At 38.6% G+C, this 21021-nt stretch overlaps 1 protein-coding gene across 1 annotated transcript in view; it reads left to right on the top strand.

Moving 5' to 3' along the window:
- The window catches only part of JAG2 (jagged canonical Notch ligand 2), a 67966-nt gene extending 47275 nt beyond the window's left edge, over nt 1–20691 (top strand). The window contains exons 8-25 of the mRNA XM_031066277.1: nt 4–117; nt 680–793; nt 1322–1368; nt 1647–1820; nt 4180–4330; nt 4610–4774; nt 5324–5437; nt 6462–6575; nt 6950–7063; nt 8000–8116; nt 8761–8788; nt 9645–9730; nt 11935–12048; nt 12245–12360; nt 13547–13792; nt 14232–14363; nt 15370–15526; nt 18393–20691. Of these exons, the coding sequence (XP_030922137.1) occupies nt 4–117; nt 680–793; nt 1322–1368; nt 1647–1820; nt 4180–4330; nt 4610–4774; nt 5324–5437; nt 6462–6575; nt 6950–7063; nt 8000–8116; nt 8761–8788; nt 9645–9730; nt 11935–12048; nt 12245–12360; nt 13547–13792; nt 14232–14363; nt 15370–15526; nt 18393–18865 (2576 nt within the window). The 3' untranslated portion in view covers nt 18866–20691. The remainder of the gene's footprint in view (nt 1–3; nt 118–679; nt 794–1321; nt 1369–1646; nt 1821–4179; nt 4331–4609; nt 4775–5323; nt 5438–6461; nt 6576–6949; nt 7064–7999; nt 8117–8760; nt 8789–9644; nt 9731–11934; nt 12049–12244; nt 12361–13546; nt 13793–14231; nt 14364–15369; nt 15527–18392) is intronic.
- The last annotated feature ends 330 nt before the right edge of the window (nt 20692–21021 follow it).

The following is a 21021-nucleotide window of genomic DNA, read 5'->3' as shown; positions in this document are numbered from 1 at the left end:
CAGATATTGACGAGTGTGCCTCGAACCCCTGTGCTCAGGGAGGGACCTGCATTGATGGTGTCAATGCATTTGAGTGTATTTGTCCACAGCAGTGGATTGGAGCAACTTGCCAGCTTGGTAAGTAATTCTACAGCTTTGGAGACCACTGGAGATTATTCCTAAACAATGAATAACTCTGTGTGTTTCTGGCATGGTTTTTATTGAAGAAAATGTAGAATATGCGTGTTGTTATTGGTATCTTAGCTCCTCTTTAGTAGATCTCAATGCCAAAAGTTTCAAGTGGATCTGTAACTATTTAAGCCCCAACTTAAGCTTACTTGTAATAGGTCTTTTAGAATGCCCCATAACTTTTCTGTGGCAAAATGCAGCACTGGTGATGGTAACTCCTTTTCCATGGTGGCAGAACAGTGACTAAGCTTGTGGAGGCCAGAGAGGGATTTTCCCTGACTAACAAATTGCCTTTTTGAGTTTTGGCCAAGGGAAGAGTAAGATAACATGCATGTGCTACTATAGGCAAGTGTGCATTAAAATCCTGTGGTATGTAAATGGTTTTATTGCTCTACCAATGTTTAATATGAGCTTCTGATGCTGGGATTGCATGGACACTTTGCTTGGTGCTGTGGTAATCTGTTTCTGGGTTTGTTCTTTATTCTATTCTTTATTTTCTCTTCTTTCACAGATGCTAATGAGTGTGAGGGGAAACCCTGTGTTAATGCTTACTCTTGCAAAAATCTCATTGGTGGATATTACTGTGACTGCATTCCAGGATGGACAGGAGTAAATTGTCATATCAGTTAGTATTTCTTTAGTATGTATGTTGACTGTAGGATGATTTGTTCTTTAAAAAATATTATAAGTGATAGTATACATACTTTAACAAAAAAAAAATAGCCATTGTCAGGATTTTTCTAACTTCTAGCAATGTAAATTGAAAATACTGTTTGAAAATGTATTTTGAAAGGTAATTGGTATTAAAGTGATCTTAGAGATGCACTTTAATAAATCTTTTGACTCTTACATGTTTCTGAACAATATATACTGATTCAGTTTAAAATATTAAGCTAAAATGTTAGATATGAAATTAACTGATATTGATGCCTCATGTTTATTACAATGTAGTAGAAATAGAGAATGTCATCTTCTAGTGGTTATTTTTTAAAAATAGGAATCTTTTAAGACATCAAGAATCCTTCCTTTCCATTGAAACATCTAGAAAAAAACCTTTTTGAAAATCACTTGTTCTCCATTTTTGTGCTAAACCTATACTTTACAGCTTAGTCTTGCAGTCTAAATTCTAATGCTTTGTATATTTTATCCATAGATATAAATGACTGTCACGGACAGTGCCAGCATGGAGGGACTTGTAAGGTAACTCTTGTTCACTACATTCCATGTTGAAAATTAATCTTTGTCTGACTGGTTATGAGTTTTATAGTTTGCAATTACAGTTTGGTTAAATAAGTTCAAATGTTAAAAATGTAACCCTGTACTTGCAGAGTCTTGCAGCGTCCGTTTCACAAAATAAAATTCTGTGGTGCTGCTGCTGTCTTCAAATCCAGAATACAGAAGTAGCTTGAATAGTTGTGTGCCAAATTTGTCAATAAACAAATCCTTCTACTTTTGCTTCTTTTCCCTGCTCTGTGAAGGATGAAGTGAACGGTTACCACTGCTTGTGCCCTCATGGTTTCACAGGAAAAAACTGTGAGATAGAAACCAACGAGTGTGAGAGCAATCCCTGCCAGAACGGGGGCCGCTGCAAAGACCTGGTGAATGGATTCACTTGCCTGTGTTCCCAGGGATTCTCAGGAGTCTTCTGCGAGGTGAGGGCAGTGCAGACATTACTGCAATGCTTGTCATGGACTGAATTCCTGAAAGAAATATATCTCTGGGTTTAAATGGGAGTAACCCAAGGCTGGAGCGTCACTGCCTGTCGTAGCTGTTACCTGATACTCTGAATAAGCAAATTTGTTGTGCAGCGCTGTCATAGTAGCTGGAACACTTGAATTTGCAGCCTGATAAACTGCAAGTTGTTGTATATAGGTGTTGGCCTTCCTAAGGGTTTTAAGGCTGCAAGTATTCCTTAAGCTTGAAATGTTTTCTTTTGCAATTTTCAGGACCTGTGTCCTTTTGTTACACTGAAGTGCTTTAGATTCTAATCCTAATAATGCTGAGGCACATAATTGAATTGCCCTTCAACTAATCCTACTGCTATTGGTAGGAGTAGAATAATTATATATCAATTATTTGTATTATATATAATGGTGATGATTAACATAATTACTAAAGGCAGGCAGATAGACAAGTATTAGCTCTCAGAACTCTGTCTGAGATCATTTTAGGAACATGGAGTTCTAGTGCTTAAGGACTCAGATCTGAAATATTGAAGTCTTAGTGGTAATTCCTGAAGTAATTCATGGTAAAGAACATATTCCTCTTTTCTAGGGAGGACATTAGGCTTTTCAGTGTAGAATTATTTTGCATTAAGTATTCACTTTCTGGCTTTTGCTGATAGTAAAATTCATCTGGATGTTATGCTTAGTATCAAGTGGAGGCAGTAGGCTAGAATTTTGTTGGATTTGCTCCAGAAATTTTTTGTTGAGGATATTGGAGTGATCTCTCTTAAACACTGAACTAATTTTATTCTATGTTATTTGCATCCTTAAAGAAGTAGTGCCCTCATTTTATTCAAAATTTAAAAGGACTGCAGATACCAACCAGTTTAATCAAACTGGTGCAGCACCTAATAGCTCATGAACTGTTTGTGCATAAGGATCATAACTTAAGTGCTCTACTCTGGGCTGATTCATGCAATACTGTGTAATTAAAGTTTTAGCAAATGTGCTTGAATAATAGGGGGGGAGTTGGCTGCTTGCCTTGTGTGCTGCAGGAAATATCTACCATTGATTCCAGATGCTAAAGTACCAGCTACTGAACTTGCATTGGGAAGGGGAAATTTACACTAATGGAAGGAAACAAATGGAGACATCTGATAGAGGAGATCTGAGAATCTTTCTCAGACCATAGCTATTTTTTTATAGCTTGCTTTGAATGTTCTGTGTGAGAGCACGAAATGGTTTGCTAAAAATTTTCTGTTGTGACTGGAATTGTATGTCCTCCTCTGAATTAAATACTTAACACCTCCTTCTCCTTTGGCTAGTTTGGCATTTTTCTCCTATTTAGCTACTGAGCTGCTAAAAATAGGGATTGAAACCTCTATTGGACTTAGCTTTCAACTTTACAGACATGAAATTATCTTTCTCCCGAGAGAGATGTGAAGAAGGAAAAACTGACTGGAGGGGAGAAAAGCAATCCTTAAGAAAAATTATTTGGAGGAAAGACTGTGATGTAAAAATATCCCTTTTGAGGCTGCTTTGTGGATTTTGAGACCAATTTAGGGCATCACAAATCAGTGATCTTGTGTGTCAGGCTAAAGCAGAAAGCAGCAGAATTGTTTTGTTCAGCAGTGTCTATGTTAAACATTGTATAATGAAGGCGAGGTTTAAATTTGGCTCTCTGGATCAGATGGTCAGAGTTCAAAGTGCAACTCATGTGACTATGTGTAAATTGGTGTGCTGATGGTATTTTTTAAAATAAGGTCCTGAGAAGTTGGGTCTAACTAGACCTACTTTGAGCAGGAGGTGGGGAGTAGCTGACCTCTAGAGGTCCCTTCCAAGCTGTGTGGTTTTATAATAAATTCTATGTGTTAATTGAGATGGGAAGAGAATTTGCTCTAGGGGATGGGATTTTGTTCAGGTTCTGTGCATTTTGAGTCTCTTGCAGACAGAAAGCTGACAAGTGCACTGGTGTTTAACTTGCCTTGTGGCACTTGGTACGTGGGTGTGAAGGACAGAGAAGTGACTTCTAATGATTCAGAGAAGTTGCAGTAAGGTGTCTCCTAATGGCTTAAGTAATTATTCACTGAGTTATTGCAAATGTGCTTGTTCAGCCTCCTCCAAAGGAGAATTTTTTAGCAGCATCAGAAATGCTTTGTATTAGGATCGACTAAAGTAGGCTGAAGTTTCTCTGTCTTGCAGGGTGGAATGCAATATTTATGATTCATAAACCTTAAAACTTGAGGTTCTTTGTACATTAGCTTCATCTGTGTCTCTGGCAAAGCAGATAATGCTGCTTACTCCTGGGAAATGAAGCAGCTGCTGCTAACTGTGGTCTCTCTTACAGATTGATATTGATTTCTGTGAACCTAACCCTTGCCAGAATGGGGCTAAATGTTATGATCTGGGAGGAGATTATTACTGTGCCTGCCCTGATGACTATGATGGAAAAAATTGTTCTCATCTCAAGGACCACTGCAAGAACAATTCTTGTAAAGGTACCTGCTGTTGTCCATAAATCTGTCTTGGTGGTAGTACATTTTTAAAAAAAGGCATTTTGGGGAATAGTATAATGCAGAAATGTTTTTATTGTATTCACTTGGACTTCATAAAACAATGAGGCTGTGAGAGGAAGTGCTCCTCATTTATGAAGATCTAGACAATAACATAGCTAACGTAAAATCATATTTAGTTTTAATTCTTGTAAAACTTCTTTTAAAACTAAACTCTGGTTGGTGATACAGATCATTAGTCTAAAGACCTCGCTTCTTTTTCAGTAATAGACAGCTGTACAATAGAAGTCTTCACTAATGCTACCCAAGAAGGAATCCGTTTCATTTCTTCCAATGTCTGTGGGCCTCATGGACGGTGCATTAGTCAGCCAGGAGGGAATTTCACTTGTGCCTGTGACAGAGGTTTTACTGGAACATACTGTCATGAAAGTAAGTAGGAGCTCATGAAAGATTATTCCTTTTGCTCTAAATTTATTTTAAAGTTAATGCTGTGAAGCTTTGCAACATAAAATAATGTCAGTAAAGTTGCATAAGGTGCCGTTTCAGATGTACTGCTTGAAATTGTTTCTTCTGGTAGCAGTCTTTGTAGTGGTTTGCATTTCCTATGTGATAGAAAGCTGATTTTAGTCCAGCTTCAGTGTAAATGTGTCTGTAGCCACTACCTTTATGCACAATCTTACAAGCCACAGATTTTTCCAACATGAGAATACAAAGAGGGGACCAGAACTTGTATTGCTGGTCTGGGTATTTTTAAACCCCTGGATGTTCTTGCCAGGTAAGTGTAATGCTCTGGTTGGACTTGACTTGCTATATAAAAGACAGTACAGCCAGAAACACTACCAGATGCTTGAGCTTTTCTTTTGCCTGTACAAATGCAGTAATAACTTTGTGCTGCTTTTCCTAGAGACACAAGTATAGATCAGTCCTCTGAGTAGGTGAAAACAACCTTGAGCAATAATTGTTGACTTTTTGTTGCAGATATCAATGACTGTCTTGGGAAACCTTGCAAGAATGGTGGGACATGCATTGATGAAGTTGATTCATTTAGATGTTTCTGCTCAAGTGGCTGGGAAGGAGAGCTGTGTGACACAAGTGAGTACTGCTCAGTGTTGCAGGGCCAAATGATGCAGCCTTGTTGTAGCAGAGATGCATCTGTCAGTGTGTGCTCAATAATGGGGTAGTTTCTGTCTTCTATAATTGTCTTGTTTGCAGAAATATTTTCAGAAATACCTTCAGGTAGCTGCTCTAAAAGACTCAGCTCCTTTAATAGGAGCAGAATCTGATTCTTTGGTATAGTTCAGCATTTATTTCAGGAGGAGAAAATTTTTTGTCCTGGGGATAGGCAAGAGTGCTGGCCAGGAAGTGAACTAGGCCAGTTCATGGTTAAGACACCTCAGAGGAAACTGCGGTTGTTTCTTTTTCTGCTCTGAATGAAGCCTGTTCTAAAACATGATGGCAAGGACTTGCTGAGACTTATTACAGGACACGGATCAATTAAGACGTGAAATATATTCTGAGCAGCTTTTGGCAGCTATTGCTGTCAGAACAGCCTTTTGTGTGGTCTAGATGAAGTTTGTTCTGGAATAATTATGTTCCCCCTATTAAAATGTTTGTCTCAAGTGAAAAGAGCTTTCTCTAAAATCCATAATTGTGTAAGTACGTCTAATGTGTTCACATATGTATGTATGTGGTTAAGCCACCTCTAAATGGCTGTAAATCTGTGTTTTAAAACAGAGCAGAACAAGGGAGCCTTTACTGTCCCTCTCATCTCCCAGGATGTCCTGTACTGGGGCTCCTTTTCAGGACACTGTGGTCCCTACTAGAAAGCTCTTTCTGAAGTTCAGAATACAGCTGTTTGTAAAAACAAAGCTACTTTGGTGGTTTACTGAGAAGCCATACTGAATGCTCCTTCTAAGCTGTCAGAAAGTCATAATTCATGTTGTTCTGTATTAAATCAGAGTATTTTCCTTGCTTGTGTAAAGATAACCTCATAATAATGAGGATTGCTGTCTTCCTAGGTAGTACAAAATGTATTTTCTTTATAAAGAGATTTTTTTTCTGTTTTCTCATGGCCTTGGCTAGGCTGCATCATCTAATTTGAATAACTTTTTTTTAGATTTCAATGACTGTTCTCCTAACCCATGTCACAACGGTGGCCGATGCATTGATTTGGTAAATGACTTCTATTGTGAGTGCAAGAATGACTGGAAAGGCAAAACTTGTCACTCACGTAAGTGTTCCTTGCTTTGATCTTTAGAGTACCCAAAGATTTATTTTCTTCTCGTGGGACTGGAGTTCCTGAAATTTAAAATAAAACAATCACAGTGAAAAAAATAGGTGCACTTTCGTTACCCCTTCCAGTTTCCCGGTCACAAAATGGAACATTTAAAAATGTATTCCTTCATGTAGTGAAACAGTTTCGTGAGAGATGTCCTTAGCTTCCATTCTTTGGGTTGTTTATTGTAATACAGCAAGCAGAACAATGTGTTTCTGATACTGGTGCATTTAAATACAAAGTCTCTTTAATTTTGTGATTAAAAAGTACCTGTTTCTAACATTCAGCAAGACCAGTGGAAATTAAAACTGCTTTGTTGTGCTGTGTAGGTGAATACCAGTGTGATGCAAACACTTGCAGTAATGGTGGGACATGCTATGATGATGGAGACACATTCCGCTGCTCATGTCCTCCAGAGTGGATAGGAAGTACTTGCAACACTGGTAAGCTTCTAAAATTGTCTACAGATGAAGCAGAGAAATGTTTAAATAAACAACTGTTTAGTAAACAGACACACTGTTCTGGCTGGCCAGTTCAAAGTTGTTCCAGTTGGGTGGTGACTGAAATTTAAATAATTTCTTCCACTCACCTGACATGATACTGATTTTTAGGAAGCAGTCCTCTGGCTTCTTATATTGTCTTTTCCATAGCTTCTCTCCTAAGCAGTTTTAGAAAACTTGGACTGGTGTCTTGACTTTTGTGTTGGTTTTAGAGGCTCTGTGTAAAGGTTTTCCTGGGAACTTAGTCCCCTGCTTGGTTTATAGAGTCACAAGGTTTGTGATCATGGGGTGTATGAGCAGGCATACCCAGGAAAAATGAAATTAGGAGGTTCTTCCTGAGGGATTTGCAGAGTTAATGCCTGCTGTAGGGAACTACTTGATTTTGGTTTTTTTCCTTTTGGAGACTAAATATAGTATCTGTGTTGCATCTTTCTGAAAATGAAACTTCCATTATGATCAGGAGGTTGAATGAAGATAATTTAGTAGAGTTTTTCTACTTTTTGGATACAATTGCAGCTTTTAACCAAAACCTGAGCTTTAAATACTCGTATTTTATTGCAAAGAACACCTCACAGCCTGGGTAACTCACTGCCAAAGTAATAATTTAGCAGTACTTGAAGAATGCTTACACAAATGGGGCAGAAAGGAGGTAATTCCTTTTTATGAAAATTTCATGGTTCAGTTAAACAATTGAATTGGGACCATGGTGAAGGTGGTTGAGAGACTGTCATGTGATTGAGTATTTCTGGAGGTTTTTTGACCTTTTTGTAAGTTTTTAACTGTTTACTTAAATGCTGTTTAGGACTGTGACACTGACATATCCAGATGATAGATACTCTTTGTTTTCTGGGCTAACAGACACCTTTTCTGTTTTCAAAGCTAAAAACAGCAGCTGTATTCTGAACCCTTGCATGAATGGTGGAACGTGTGTTGGCAGCGGGGATTCCTTCTCGTGCATCTGCAAGGAAGGATGGGAAGGACGCACATGCACACAGAGTAAGGCTTTTCTCTTTCTTCCCCTGCATCCCCCTGGGATATTGGGAGTGTCTGGCAGAGAGCTGTTAACTGAAACAAAGCAACTTTATGGGGTTCATGTGCCAAAATATCTGAATCATTCAGAGTGGGAGGTAGGTAAAGAAGACGATGCTCGAGTAATGAATGAAGAGTTTGTCGTGCTGCTTTTTGCATCCAGTCTCTGCCAAAATAAGATTCTTGGCCTTCTATAAAAATACAATTTTGGAAATGTGTGCAGAGCAGAAAAAAATAATAATTTTAATAATGAAGAGTATCTGGAAGGCAGGCAGTAGTGTATAAGCCATTTTCTCTAAGGATAGCACTTAACTACTTTGGCATACCAAGACAATGAATTGGTTAGGTGGAGTAAAGCCTGCAACCTCAATTTTTATTTTTTCTCCCAAGGTGTGACTTTGGGAGTGGGAGGGAAACTCTAAATTTGAGTTCTGTTTTTATGCTGCCTACTGTTGATATATATGATAATTGAACTTTTTTTTCAAGTGTGGAAGAAAACATTCAGTTCTGTATATTTCTCTTATCAAATATAGTGGCTTCTGAACTATAGTGTTATATTTTAGAAAATAAATTGTGCCACTATTTACACTAGCCAATATTCTTTTTTCTAGACACCAATGACTGCAACCCTCATCCATGGTAAGTACATGAACTCCAGTCCTGTACCTATTGTGAAAATACAAGAGAGCACAGTAATATGGATTTACATTACAGATTGGAACTAATTTTACTCTAAAATAATTGAAGCCAGCCTCTGTAAAATATGTTATAACCTTTTTTTTTGCTGTGCCATATTCCTTGACAGCACCAAAGACCACAAATCAATCATGAGTTGATTCATGTATGAACAAATAAAAGTATTTTAATGTAGCCTCCATGGTGGAACTGACCAGTAAATTACAATAATAGGAAGTGAATCGCATACAATAACATTTGAAGCATTTGTAATTGGATAGAGTAAAAAATGAGAAATCAAAACCTGTTGTTTACAGTGAATAATTTTAAGTAATATTAAAATGTGCTGTTGGACCAATTACTATGTGTAAACATTTTTAAAAACAAAACTGAATTTTTGGGAGATAAAATGGGAATATTTTAAATACAGAGGCTGATATTTATGGTTGAAGGGGAGAAAAACTGATGTGGATGAAACAATCTGCCTTTACTTTCTCAGTTGTCCACTCTGATGCCATCATCTGTGCTTCATGTATTAAAAAAACAACCAAATTTGGAAAACCTTGGGCTTTCTTTGTATTCCCTTGAAAGTGCTGTTTTACCTCCCTGAATTCTGTGCATGTGCTTCCTCATGCATCTGTAGGATGTTGCTGTTTAGCTGCTGACCTGCTAAGCAATGTTGTTTATCTAGCTGTATGCTTTTGCTCTTGATAGAAATAAATTGTCCCCCTAAAAAGCAGCAGAAGCTTTAATTAACAAAGCTTTAATTGACCAATGAGGCAATGGAGATGGCTTGTTGAGCACCCTTTTTTATTCACAGTTACAACGGAGGGATCTGTGTTGATGGAGTGAACTGGTTCCGGTGTGAATGCGCCCCTGGCTTTGCTGGTCCTGACTGCAGAATAAGTAAGTACCTGCATGGTTGTACCACTCTGCACAAATTGGAAAGAACACCTGGTGACCCTTTTTACATTAGCTCAGCTGAATTCCAAATAATGAAGCTGAAGCCACCTGTTAGCCAGGTATTGATACCTTGTAAATAATAGCAGGTTATGGTCTGTTACTCATTTCATTAAATGGCTCTGAAATGAGTTGGCTGAAATCATGCTTAGAGACTTGATTGCTGGATTTTCTTGGATAATTCTGATGTTTCTGGGGTGCTGGCTTCATAGAAGCTTAAATTTTACATATTTCTCTGTTGATAAATATCTTGTTGGTAAAGATGACATACATCTGAATGTGTTCCACTTAATGTAAGAAACCAGAATGCACTGAGACATTCCAAATGGAAACAAAAACAGTGAGTGTAGTGCTGGCACATGAATAACAGAAGTATGATAAAGGTCTTTTAAAGCTAGAAAACAAACCTGTTATACTGCAATTATTCTGAAGGGCAGAGGCCAAAAAGAAGGAGAAAAACAGACCCTAAAAGTATTTTGAAGTGTTGTGGAACAAGCTGGTGGGGGGGGGGTTTGTTGTTTGGTTGGTTTTTGGAGTTGTTTTGGTTTTGTCTTTTTAAAGGAATTTTACCATTTTGACTTGAATGGATATATACCTTTTTTTTTTTTTTTACTTTCTGCTTTGGAAGTTCAGACTTTGAACAGTCTGTAGCCTCAAGGCTTCTGGGCTTGGTCCTTCCACTCCATCAGTATGGTGATGTGCTTTCAAGTTGAGACTTCATCCTCATTCTGGCATACAGCAAACAAGCCAGCACTTCTGGGTGGAGGGCAGCACTTGTGGAAGCATTAGCTTAGTGGTGTCTCAGTTCAGAACCAGGCATGGCAATCGTTGTGTGTCTAGATCCAGATACCCAGAAAGGGATATTCAATTCTCCTTGCCTGCTCCTCTTCCCCTTAAGGCTAGGATGTCACAAATACAAACACTGTGCATTTGTAATGGTGCTGCAGACATTTTTTTACTTGTTTAGGCTGGTATAGATGGAAGGAGTAGCTCTGAAAAAAAACCTTTTGTGGCTGATTCAGAAACAGAGTTAAATCACCTTTTTCAGCATACAGAAGCTGGAGAATCTTAAACTTTTAAAGTGTGAAGACAGGAGGAAAGAGTAATTGAACCCTGTTGAAGTTTAGATCTTAGAAGATCTTAGAAGTTTAGATCACTTTTGAAGGAAGTTAAAATAGAACTAAAACCCTTCCATATCTGTTGGATTGTTTTGCATTGCCTACAAGTGTAGCAGTCTCACTACTGCCATTTTTCATGTTCATTTTCAAAGTTCTGTACTTTAAAATGAGCTGATACCATGTATTGGACCAGAACTGGTGTTTAAACAGTTTTCTCTGGGGTTGGAAAGGGCATTCATACTCAATGGAAGAAAACTTTCAAAAGATGCTTTGGAAGAGAGATGTTTCTGGTTGAAAATGAAGCAGTTGGTGCCTGTGGCTCACAACTTGATGAGCTGGTTTCTGTTGCATAAATCAGTATTGGTCACTTCCCCAGGATAACAAATGACACATTGCTGTCCATCTGAATGGACCATGCTTCCCTGCCTTTTTCCATTGGTTTCTGTGGCTAAGCCTCTGAATCTTTGAAGGTTTTTTTAAAGAGGCTTTTATGCTAAGTATCTATGCATTAAATTAATCTACTCACTATTTCATGTGATTATGTTATGTGTTACAAACTAAACTGTTACTCTTCTGCCTTTTGGTCACTTGTATTGCAGCAAGTCACTTATTTGAGCATTGTTGAGCAAGATCATTGTTCAGTTCTTGCACTCTGATAACTTCATGAAAACACATGCTTTTGTGTGAAGCCTAAATGTCTGAGATTAGTGCCAGAACAGGATGTGGCACTTGTTCTGTAGGTGAATGTGGACAGGCATTAACACCTTCAGCTGTCCAACACCTCTGCTCTGTGAGATGAGTCAGCATATGACTGCTGTTTTGATTACCAGAACTTCAATTAGGGTGCAATTATGAGAAATCTGTTGCAGGGTATTGCTGAAATGGCAGAACTGTTTAATTACAAGATTAATTCTGTAGCCACGCTGTCCTTTGCTTTTACAGAAAGAAGGTACTGTTAGATTACACCTCAGTAAATTATTAATTACAATGTCCTGTGTCCTTGTCACTGAGTTTTACCTATTTTCTGTCCAGATATTGATGAATGCCAGTCTTCTCCTTGTGGGTATGGTGCCACCTGCATAGATGAAATAAATGGATATCGATGCACTTGTCCCCCTGGAAGAATTGGTCCTAGATGCCAAGAAGGTATTCTGATATCTGCTATCAACCTTTACCCAAAACACAATAGGGCACAACGTAGCCAGTATAAAGTTTATATACAGTAGTCTGATATGTAAGGAACAGTAGCTAATATTTTTAATTTAAATTTTTATAGTATTTATTATATAACTTGAAGAGGTGAAGTGTCTGAATGTGCTTTTTGTTTGTTTTTTCTCTTTAGTGATTGGAATTGGAAAGCCTTGCTGGCTTAAAGGAATGACCTTTCCCCATGGCAGCCGGTGGGAACAGGAGTGCAACAGCTGCCACTGTTTGGATGGACGTATTGACTGCACCAAGGTAGGCATTTTGGCCTATTTTCTTAAACTCCTGTGGCTGAAACAAACTCACTGTTCTTCATACACCAGTTAGTCTTTGTCTCCTCTAAATTTCCTTTTTTTTTTTAAAGTGGCTTCCTGTAAAAGTAGTTATGGATTTTCTTTAATATCATAAGTTACTGTCCTGCTGTCAACCTGCTAGAACAGGCTCTCTAGACCACTTGCTGCAGAAAATAAAATATGAGTTGGAATAAAGGATAAATAAATCACACTGCTGAAGCTTTGCAAACACAGTTTTAGAACTCCTAATTTTGTGATACTGAGTGAGAGAGTTCCACAGGTGGAGGACATGTAGGAAGAAATTTTTTGCTGGGTATTAACTGCCTTTTTGTGTTGTTCTTCAGTACCTTTATGAATTGAGAGCTTTCAACCTTTGTATATTTATTGTGGACTAGATCCTGGTGGTTTTGTGACTGAGGAAAAGAAAGGCCTAAATGCAGATTGAACATGTGCCTTAAATTCAACTCATCCATGTGTGGTATTAGGTTTCTTCCAACGCTTGCACTTTCTTGCTGACAATTGTGCTTGAAGAAATCCCTAAGTTCTAATAGCCGTACAATACTATGTAGGATCTTAAAGACTATGTGGAATTGTAGAATATCTTGAGTTGGAAGGGATCCCCAAGGATCATCCAACTCCAGTTCCTGGAATGGAGCTGTGTTTGGAAACTGCTGCACCCCAGTAATTTGTGGGTACCAGCAAACTGTTACCATTTGGGAGCATGGTTGGAGTGGTTGTGCTTATCACCAATGTGCATCAGGTCTTAATATATTCTGCATTCTCTGGCAGGGTCTCAGTTTTGAATATCGAGGAAATTACTCTTCATGGCGATATTGCTCTTTCTATATTGTAGAAGCCTAGAGGACTAGATTAAAATAAACTAAAATTTCTGTATAACTCAGTTAAGTGGGACAAATCTATAAAATCTAAGGAGATATGCCCAGTCAGTGGTTTCTCAGATTATCTTTGCACAGATTTTTACTCTTGTGTCTGTACTAAATGTCCTCATTTTGTGGAAGAGCAGATCCATCTGCTAATGGAACTACAGCACTATCAGAGACAGATATTTTTCTGTGTGAATTGCTTATTTGGATTTGATGCATGAGAGCAACTACCTGTAACAGTGCTTCATTCTTTTTATTTCCTAGGTGTGGTGTGGAAAAAAGCCTTGTCTGTTACACAAATACTGGGATAATTCCAATAACCAGTGTCCCATGGGTCAAGAATGCCAGGAGAAGTATATGAAATGCTTTCAGCCACCATGCACAGACTGGGGAGAATGCAGTGCCTCTGAACCTCTGCCTATCAATATCAAGTGTCTGCCTAATTCTGGGTACTTGGACAATGACTGTGCTAGAATTACTTTAATTTTTAATGGAGGCAAAGTCCCCCAGGTGAGAATGGAATTCTTAATGAACTGTGGCAATATATGTAGGGATCTATTCTATGTCACAGCATGCAAGATTAAGGTTTCTAGTATGACTCCTTGCTATTATAAGCTTGGAAATTTAATTACTAGACTCCTGTTGCTTTTAATTGAGCTTTGTCTAAAGGGTGAGGCAAAATTTGGGTTTGTACTGAATATTCTGTCTTCTTGAGTCTTGAAGAACTATTTACATTTCAAGATGGGCTCAGACTGTACTAACATAATCATGCAAGCTCAGTTTTTTGCCCTTCATTCAAAACCCTGTTCTTCACTTTTCTGCCCTTTCTTACTCCCCTGTTTTCTGCCTTCATCAGTTCTTAGCAACTGCAAGAACTGTGAAGATCCTTATTTTGACATGCTATTTTTTACTTGATCTAAAATGACACAATCTCCCTTGCTTCTAACAGGGCACTACAACAGAAAATATCTGTTCTGAAATCCGGTATTTACCAGCTACTAGGACTGTTTCTAGGGACAGAACTCTGATAATATTGTGTGATCCATCTTACTCCACAGAGAACGCAGTGGAAGTTGCTATTGTAAGTATGAGACGTGTGTGTATATGTATACAAATATGTTTTCTTATTAGTTTTTACTGGGGAAGAAGTTGTTCAAGCTTGTTTCACTTGAATGCAGGTGGACCTGTGGCCTGGTCTTGTCTGCAAAGCAATTTTGTGATCTCACAATTTCCTACACTGCCAGAGAGCTCAAACTGCAGGTTTTGTTAATGACAGATGGCTACTACAAGCTCATGATAAATTACTTTAAAGACCAGTTCAGCCCAAATTAGTGAACAGGTGTCTACTTGTTCTGTCAGAAATCTTGGGCTCTTGACCTTCTCAGCAAGGAGATATGGTTACAGGTGGCTGGATTGTTCTTGTGAAGAGGTTTCTGCTGTGCATTTAGTGCATGGCTGCTTCAGGGATGTTCTTTAAACACAAGGTACTAAGTGAGAAGTGAAAGAAGGTGCAAGTCAAGTAGATGAAAGTAACTGTTGCCCTAATGAGCTAAAGACTTATTTTAGATGCATTTACAGCTCAATCACTCCATGCCTGTGTATAGCTTAGTTTTCAAGAAAGAGTTAATCTTCATGGTAAATGTTCATGCAGGCAGAAGCTGGACTGTATGTCTCTGCTAGTACTGTAAAGAACATTCTGAGCCACAATGCAGGGACCAGAGTGTATGGTATAAATAGAGCAAACTGTTATTAGTCCAAGCTTCTATCTAGATAATCCACATGTCTTGAACTGCTCCAAACTATGACTAAGTTTAGCTCATCAGTTTAAGTAACGTGGAAGTCACTGCCTATGCTTTGAGGTATGTTAAATTACCAAGTAGGTGTGCTGCCCACCAAGTCTGACACTGCATCTGCAGTTTGGGTAAAGCCAGCCATGCTGTTGCTGTGGTAAGCTTTTAGAGAACTGTTTGTAGCTACTGTCAGGCAAATTGAGTGAACTCAATTAAGATATTGCTGGATTTAAAAAGTACACTTCCATGGTTAGGTGACTGCAATAACTTCTTGCTTTCCCCCTTCACTCCCTTTAGTCCTTTGTCCCACACCGAGATGAACAAGATAACAGCCTCATTCAGAATGCTGCTAACACAATAGTCAATGCCATCACCAAGCGACAGAACAGCACGGTCATGCTGGCAGTAACCGAAGTCAAAGTGGAGACCATCGTTGTTGGGAATTCATCATCAGGTAAGGTTCCAGTGCATACCTCCTCTGTGGTGTGTTTTTTGTTCCTCTGCTGTCAGACTTCTCTTATCTTTGTTTACACATTGGAGAAAATGATCCACTAGGTTGTGTTTTTAGTGGCTGTTACTCACTGAAGAGAAGGTGGCTTTGCGATCAAGATTCTGTGCTTGTGTGCTAGTTTAAACTTCACCTCATCCCTAAGTGATATGCCCAGACACTCTTGCCATGGTTTTGGCTCTGACTTCCAGCCCAGCTCTCCAGCCCAAGCACACCTTTTATAAGATCAGGAGTTGTTGTGTGCAGTTCCAAGCCTGTCCAATTCTCCTACATTAACTTTAAACCAGCCTTAGCCCTTGATGCTGCTGCACTGAGGCTGTGAGGAAATGAAAATTCGGGGAGAGGGAAGGTGTGGTGTGATACCAATCTCTTCTGAAGTGCTCATGTGCTATTTATTTACCTTAGCAAGAGTTAAAGATGTCTAGTTTCTTCCAATACTTGGCTATGATGTAAAACTTCGCTCTCTTTTTCAACATGTGTTTCTCACTAGAGTACAGCTGGCTCGAAATGTAGCATTCATTCCTCTTTAAGAGGATATGATGTGATTGGAGACCTTTATCTCCAAGAGCTGTGCCAAACTGAGTTATTGGAGGTTTTGCATGCCTGTGTTCTGCCTGGGGGAGGCAGGAGATGGGCTTGTGGAAGACCGCTGGTAGGCTCAAGTTCAACCAAGCCCCAGAGTGAAAATCTTACAATGGTAGGAGGCTCTCCCGACTTTTTCCTAGACCTCCCAAACATAATCTTCTGGAAGATCTTCCATCCATAGCCTAAACAATTAGGAGATTGCCTGGTTCCACTTCCCTTGCATTTTCCTTCTAGGAAATGCCTTTCATCTGTTAAAGTCTTGGCAAATGCACTGTTTCCTCAGCTCTCCTGAAGGAGTATGCTTGCCTTAAACAGCAGTTGTGTAGGAGATAAGGATTTGAGCTGGGATTTGGGCATGCCTCAGCCCTCTGGTTTTTCTGGTTGCTTATTAAATTCTAGGGCTAAAGGGCTGCAGATTACTTTGCCTCCCACCTCAATAAGATTTAAAGAGTCTCCCAAAATAGTGAATTAATTTGGGTTCTCTTGCAAAATGGTTTCCAGACTCCTCATTTTAACATGGGTGTTCAGTATTGACCACTGGCCCTTAGTTCTTAAGTGGAGTTATGAAGCAAACTGTAACCTGTTTTCGGATTTTATTTATTTTACTGCTGCCCCTTAATTGGTTGAGGTGGGTGAAAACCTATGAGAAAATGTGCTTGAGAGCCCTATGTGTTGAGAATCTCATTTGTGTGGGATGTTCCAGGTGTCTAGGTGAAGTTGATAATTTAGATGCTTCATTGATTTCCTCTAGCTTTAAGAAAAAGTAGTCTGAATTTGGAATCTGTATGCCAAAAATTCTGTATAAAGAACCTGTTACTAAGTGAACTTGGCTCCATGGTCATATGATGAAATAATAGATGCGATAGCAGTGAGAATGCAAGCTTTGTGTTCTAATCTTGGAGAAGCTGTTATGAAGAGCTCCTTTTTCTTTGAAGTATTTCTCCCATTCATGATTTAATGTTAGGTTGCTTATGAAAAATCAGGAGAGAATAGCAGTTATTCATGTGAATGCAATCCTTCCCATAACTGCTAAAATACAATTTTGAGATCTCTTGAGACCAGCCATGTTGGCAGTGTACTCACCTTCCTGTACCAAAAGGAAATGTTTGAGAATGTGTCGCATTCCACATAAGAATGTGCTCAGAAGGCACTTGAACATTAGATGGAAGGACTGTGGTGTTGAAACATTGGTTGTTTTTGTATAGTCATTTCCAGGTTATTCTGTAAGCAGATGTTGTAAAACTGCTGAGGGAATTTATGTTTGGATCAGGCATTAGAGTGGTGGGTTGGCAGCATTTGTCTGCAGAGCTGTTGAACAATCCCATTGCTCTCTATAAAAACAAAGCACCTCATCTATTGTTGCCCCTTACCATGTGTGAGTTTTTGCTTATCAAGAACAGAAAAAAGCTGTTATTCTCTCCTAGCTGTACAGTTCTTGAGGAAGGGGGGCAGAAGAAATCCAAATATATGTAAAATTTCCAGAAATATTTTCCTAGAGAAATAATCTGTGTGCATGTGGGAGAATACTATAGTGAGGTTTGGATTGAGAGAGTGGAGAAGAGCAATTGCCTCAACAACTTTTGTTTGCTCATTGAGCAGTGAAGACTCTTCTCCCTAGGGCAAATATTCTGGTATTTCATCCTGAGATAGAACAGGAACTTGCTGAAGAATTCATGACCAATTTGGTTATGTAGCCCTAACCTGGATGTATTTGGAGATCATTGATACATAAATGTCTGTAGACACTGATGGTAAAGGACTGTTCTTTCTGGTGATAAATGCAGGTGCAAGTGCCAGTATTTCTAGAGCAACTTAGGTGCACAGTACTCCATTGTCTGCCTCCTGCTAGGATAAGGTTTTTCTTAGAATAAAAACCTTATCCTAGCAGGATTGCTCAGGTTTTCTCAGCCAACTCTGTACAGATGCTAGAGAAAGATGCTACTTTACAAAACCAGTTTGTCTGTTGGAGGGGACAAAAGATCTCCAATGGAGCTTTCCTCCCTCATCATTAATCATATGAAATTAAACTAGTAAAGAGCACTTTCAGATGGACCTGGTGCATTCAGGTAGTTTTTATTGTGCTGTAAAAACATCTGACTTCCTTTATCCTAAAAATGGTTGAGGGGATCACCTGTAATCAAGTATGGCTCCTTCTCTTGCAAATGTCCAGTGCTATATATCTTGTTCTGTTAACACGAGACTTTATTTCTTTCCATTTGCCCTCCAGATTATTTGGTTCCAATTCTTTGTGCGGTATTTAGCATTGTGTGGCTGACTTGTATCATCATCTGCGTGTGGTGGACTCGGAAGAGGAGAAAAGAGAGAGAGAGAAGCCGTCCTCCCAGAGAAGAGGGTGCCAATAACCAGTGGGCACCTTTGAATCCCATAAGAAATCCTATAGACAGATCTTACAGTAACAAAGACATTCGTTATGAATGCAAAAACTTCATATCTCCTCAAAAGAGAACTTGTGATGCAGTGGAGGAGTATGTAGAGTATGAGGAAGAGGAGGATGAAGAGGAGGAAAGAGATGAGGAAATGGACAAATTCCTCTCTCACAAACTTGCAAAGCCTTTGCCGACAAAGGTGTCTGACACATCAGAGAGCAGTCCAGTAAAGAAATCCCACCAAATAGGCAAAATGGACAACAGATCTGTAAAAAATGTGAATGCATCAAACTTTGAAGGCAGTAGAGACTAACCTGTATTTGGGATGTAGGCAGACTGCGCCTGCGCTTGCTGGGGAGGGGAAAAATTGACATCTCCACTTTGCATCAAGGACTAAAAATATCTGGAGTCAAATGTTCATAGTTTCTTTATTTTGCGTAAAAAAAATAAATAAAAATAATAAATAAAATTTATTTTGTTTCTTTAGCCTTGTATAAATTATTCAATGACTGTCAGATGAAAAAAAAAATGAGTAATCTTTGATAGTTGCTATTTTTGTAAAGTTTACTTATAATACACTCGCTGTGTGGCAGAGGAGAGGTTGTATTTTCAATATGTGTAAAGTTTATTACAAAAGACTGTACACTGTTTACAGAATGTATTTCTTTTTATTACTTGCTCTAATTTAATGGTGGCTTTAAAACCTCCTGGTTGAGGAAATTGTGTGAACTTTAAACTGCTTTCTTGACTTTGAATCTCTATTAATGGCAGCTCACTGCACTTGTTACGTTAGTAGCTTCTGTAAGATTTTTTCCAAATTTGCCTTACACACTTTGTAATAGGAACAAAAAAAAATATAGAGATCTTTCAACTGTGGTTTAAAAGTGGCCTTTTTATTTCTGTTGAATTACTTTAGAATTGCAGTATTGAAGCATGTGACAAGTGCCTTGAGATTAAACTTTTTCTATAGCAACTGTCAAAGACTGCCATATCAATATAGTAAAATAGTGAGAACTCTAGGTTCCCCAACTGACACAGTTTATTTTCTAATAGTGAAAGTGCTTTTTTGTAAATATGTACATATTAAATGAATCACTCTGTATATTTGATTTAATAAGTTAAATATTTTGGTCTTTTTTTTTTTTACATGTCATTCCTTTTAATTTATGTTGCAGAAAAGGAGGTTCTATGGCAGTTTATAAGACTTTTTTTTGGTATTATGTCCAGATTAGAAAATGATGTTAATACAATCAATGTTAGCAATCTGTTGGTCATTTGTATTTACATAGGAGCATAACCACTTACGTGTAAATAGATCCAGAAATGTTTGTTTATCCCCATGTTCAGCCCATCTCAAGAACACTAACGGGTGCATCTACTGTACAGTACCAACATAGAGAGGCATTGTTTTTTCTTTTGTGAATATGTTAATTACATGTGGTATTACTTTTTTTGCGTTTAAATACAGGCCTAATGAAGGGAACAATATTTTCCTCAGTCTTGTTTCTGTTGTGCTTTATTCATCTTTCGCTCTAAAGGAAAAAGGCTGGCAAGCTCAGAGGATGGGAGTACCTCAGTAGAAATGGTTAAATGTTTTGGAAGGCTTATGCTTTTTTTTTTTTTAAGGCTTTTATTAATGCTGTTAACTGGGCAGACTATACGTTTATTTTAATTACTGAAGAAGCATAACACTACATACACCTAGTTACCCTACCACTGAGAAGAACGGATACCTGAGAGTGTAAACTCTGGCCCACGAACAATGTAAACGTGAATGTTTTGAAACCAGTTATTTTATACAGGAATGCAGGATTTGCTTTGCAGGATCATCTGTTTTAGTACATTTTTTTGACATGTTCTTAAAAAAAAAAACCTTTCAGAAAAGAAACTATTTATTAAAGCATTTTATAATGATGTTTGTTGTAACTTTTTTACTTGTGCTAAATATTCAAAACTTATTTTGATAACCTGGTTAGGAGTTAGTTTAGAAAAGGGTACTATCCTTCTCATGTTCCCCAGTATAATCCTGAGTATTTAAACCAAAAACACTTTTTTTCTGCTACTCTTGTAACTTTTTGTACTGTAATGCTGCTGTCTTCCATAATCTAATAAAATGATTCCCTCATTGTGTGTAAGATATTTCCGATTGTTGTTTGCTTTCTAAGTGCTTGGAGCTCAGATGTGACCAGGCTAAAGAGAGGAGGAGTGAAAGTCCCAGGTTCAGTTCCTGGTACTTCCCATAACCCCAGCGTGCAGCACTGAGCACCAGCCCTTCCTGAGCTGCACACAGCCTGTGGAGGAGGTGCTGTCCCCTGGGTCTCAGGGACACCTCCAGCTCTCCCTGCAGAGCACCAGGGCTGTGTTTAGCTGCCAGCAGTTGGACTGGATGAGCCCTGTGGGTCCCATCCAGCTCGGGATGTTCTGTGTGTTCCACGTTCCTGTTCTGCAGTGGTTCTCCTCCTGGCTGCT

This window comes from Geospiza fortis, unplaced genomic scaffold, assembly GCF_000277835.1.
Source record: "Geospiza fortis unplaced genomic scaffold, GeoFor_1.0 scaffold23, whole genome shotgun sequence".
NCBI lineage: Eukaryota > Metazoa > Chordata > Aves > Passeriformes > Thraupidae > Geospiza > Geospiza fortis.
This window is presented reverse-complemented; position numbering and strand designations above follow the sequence as displayed.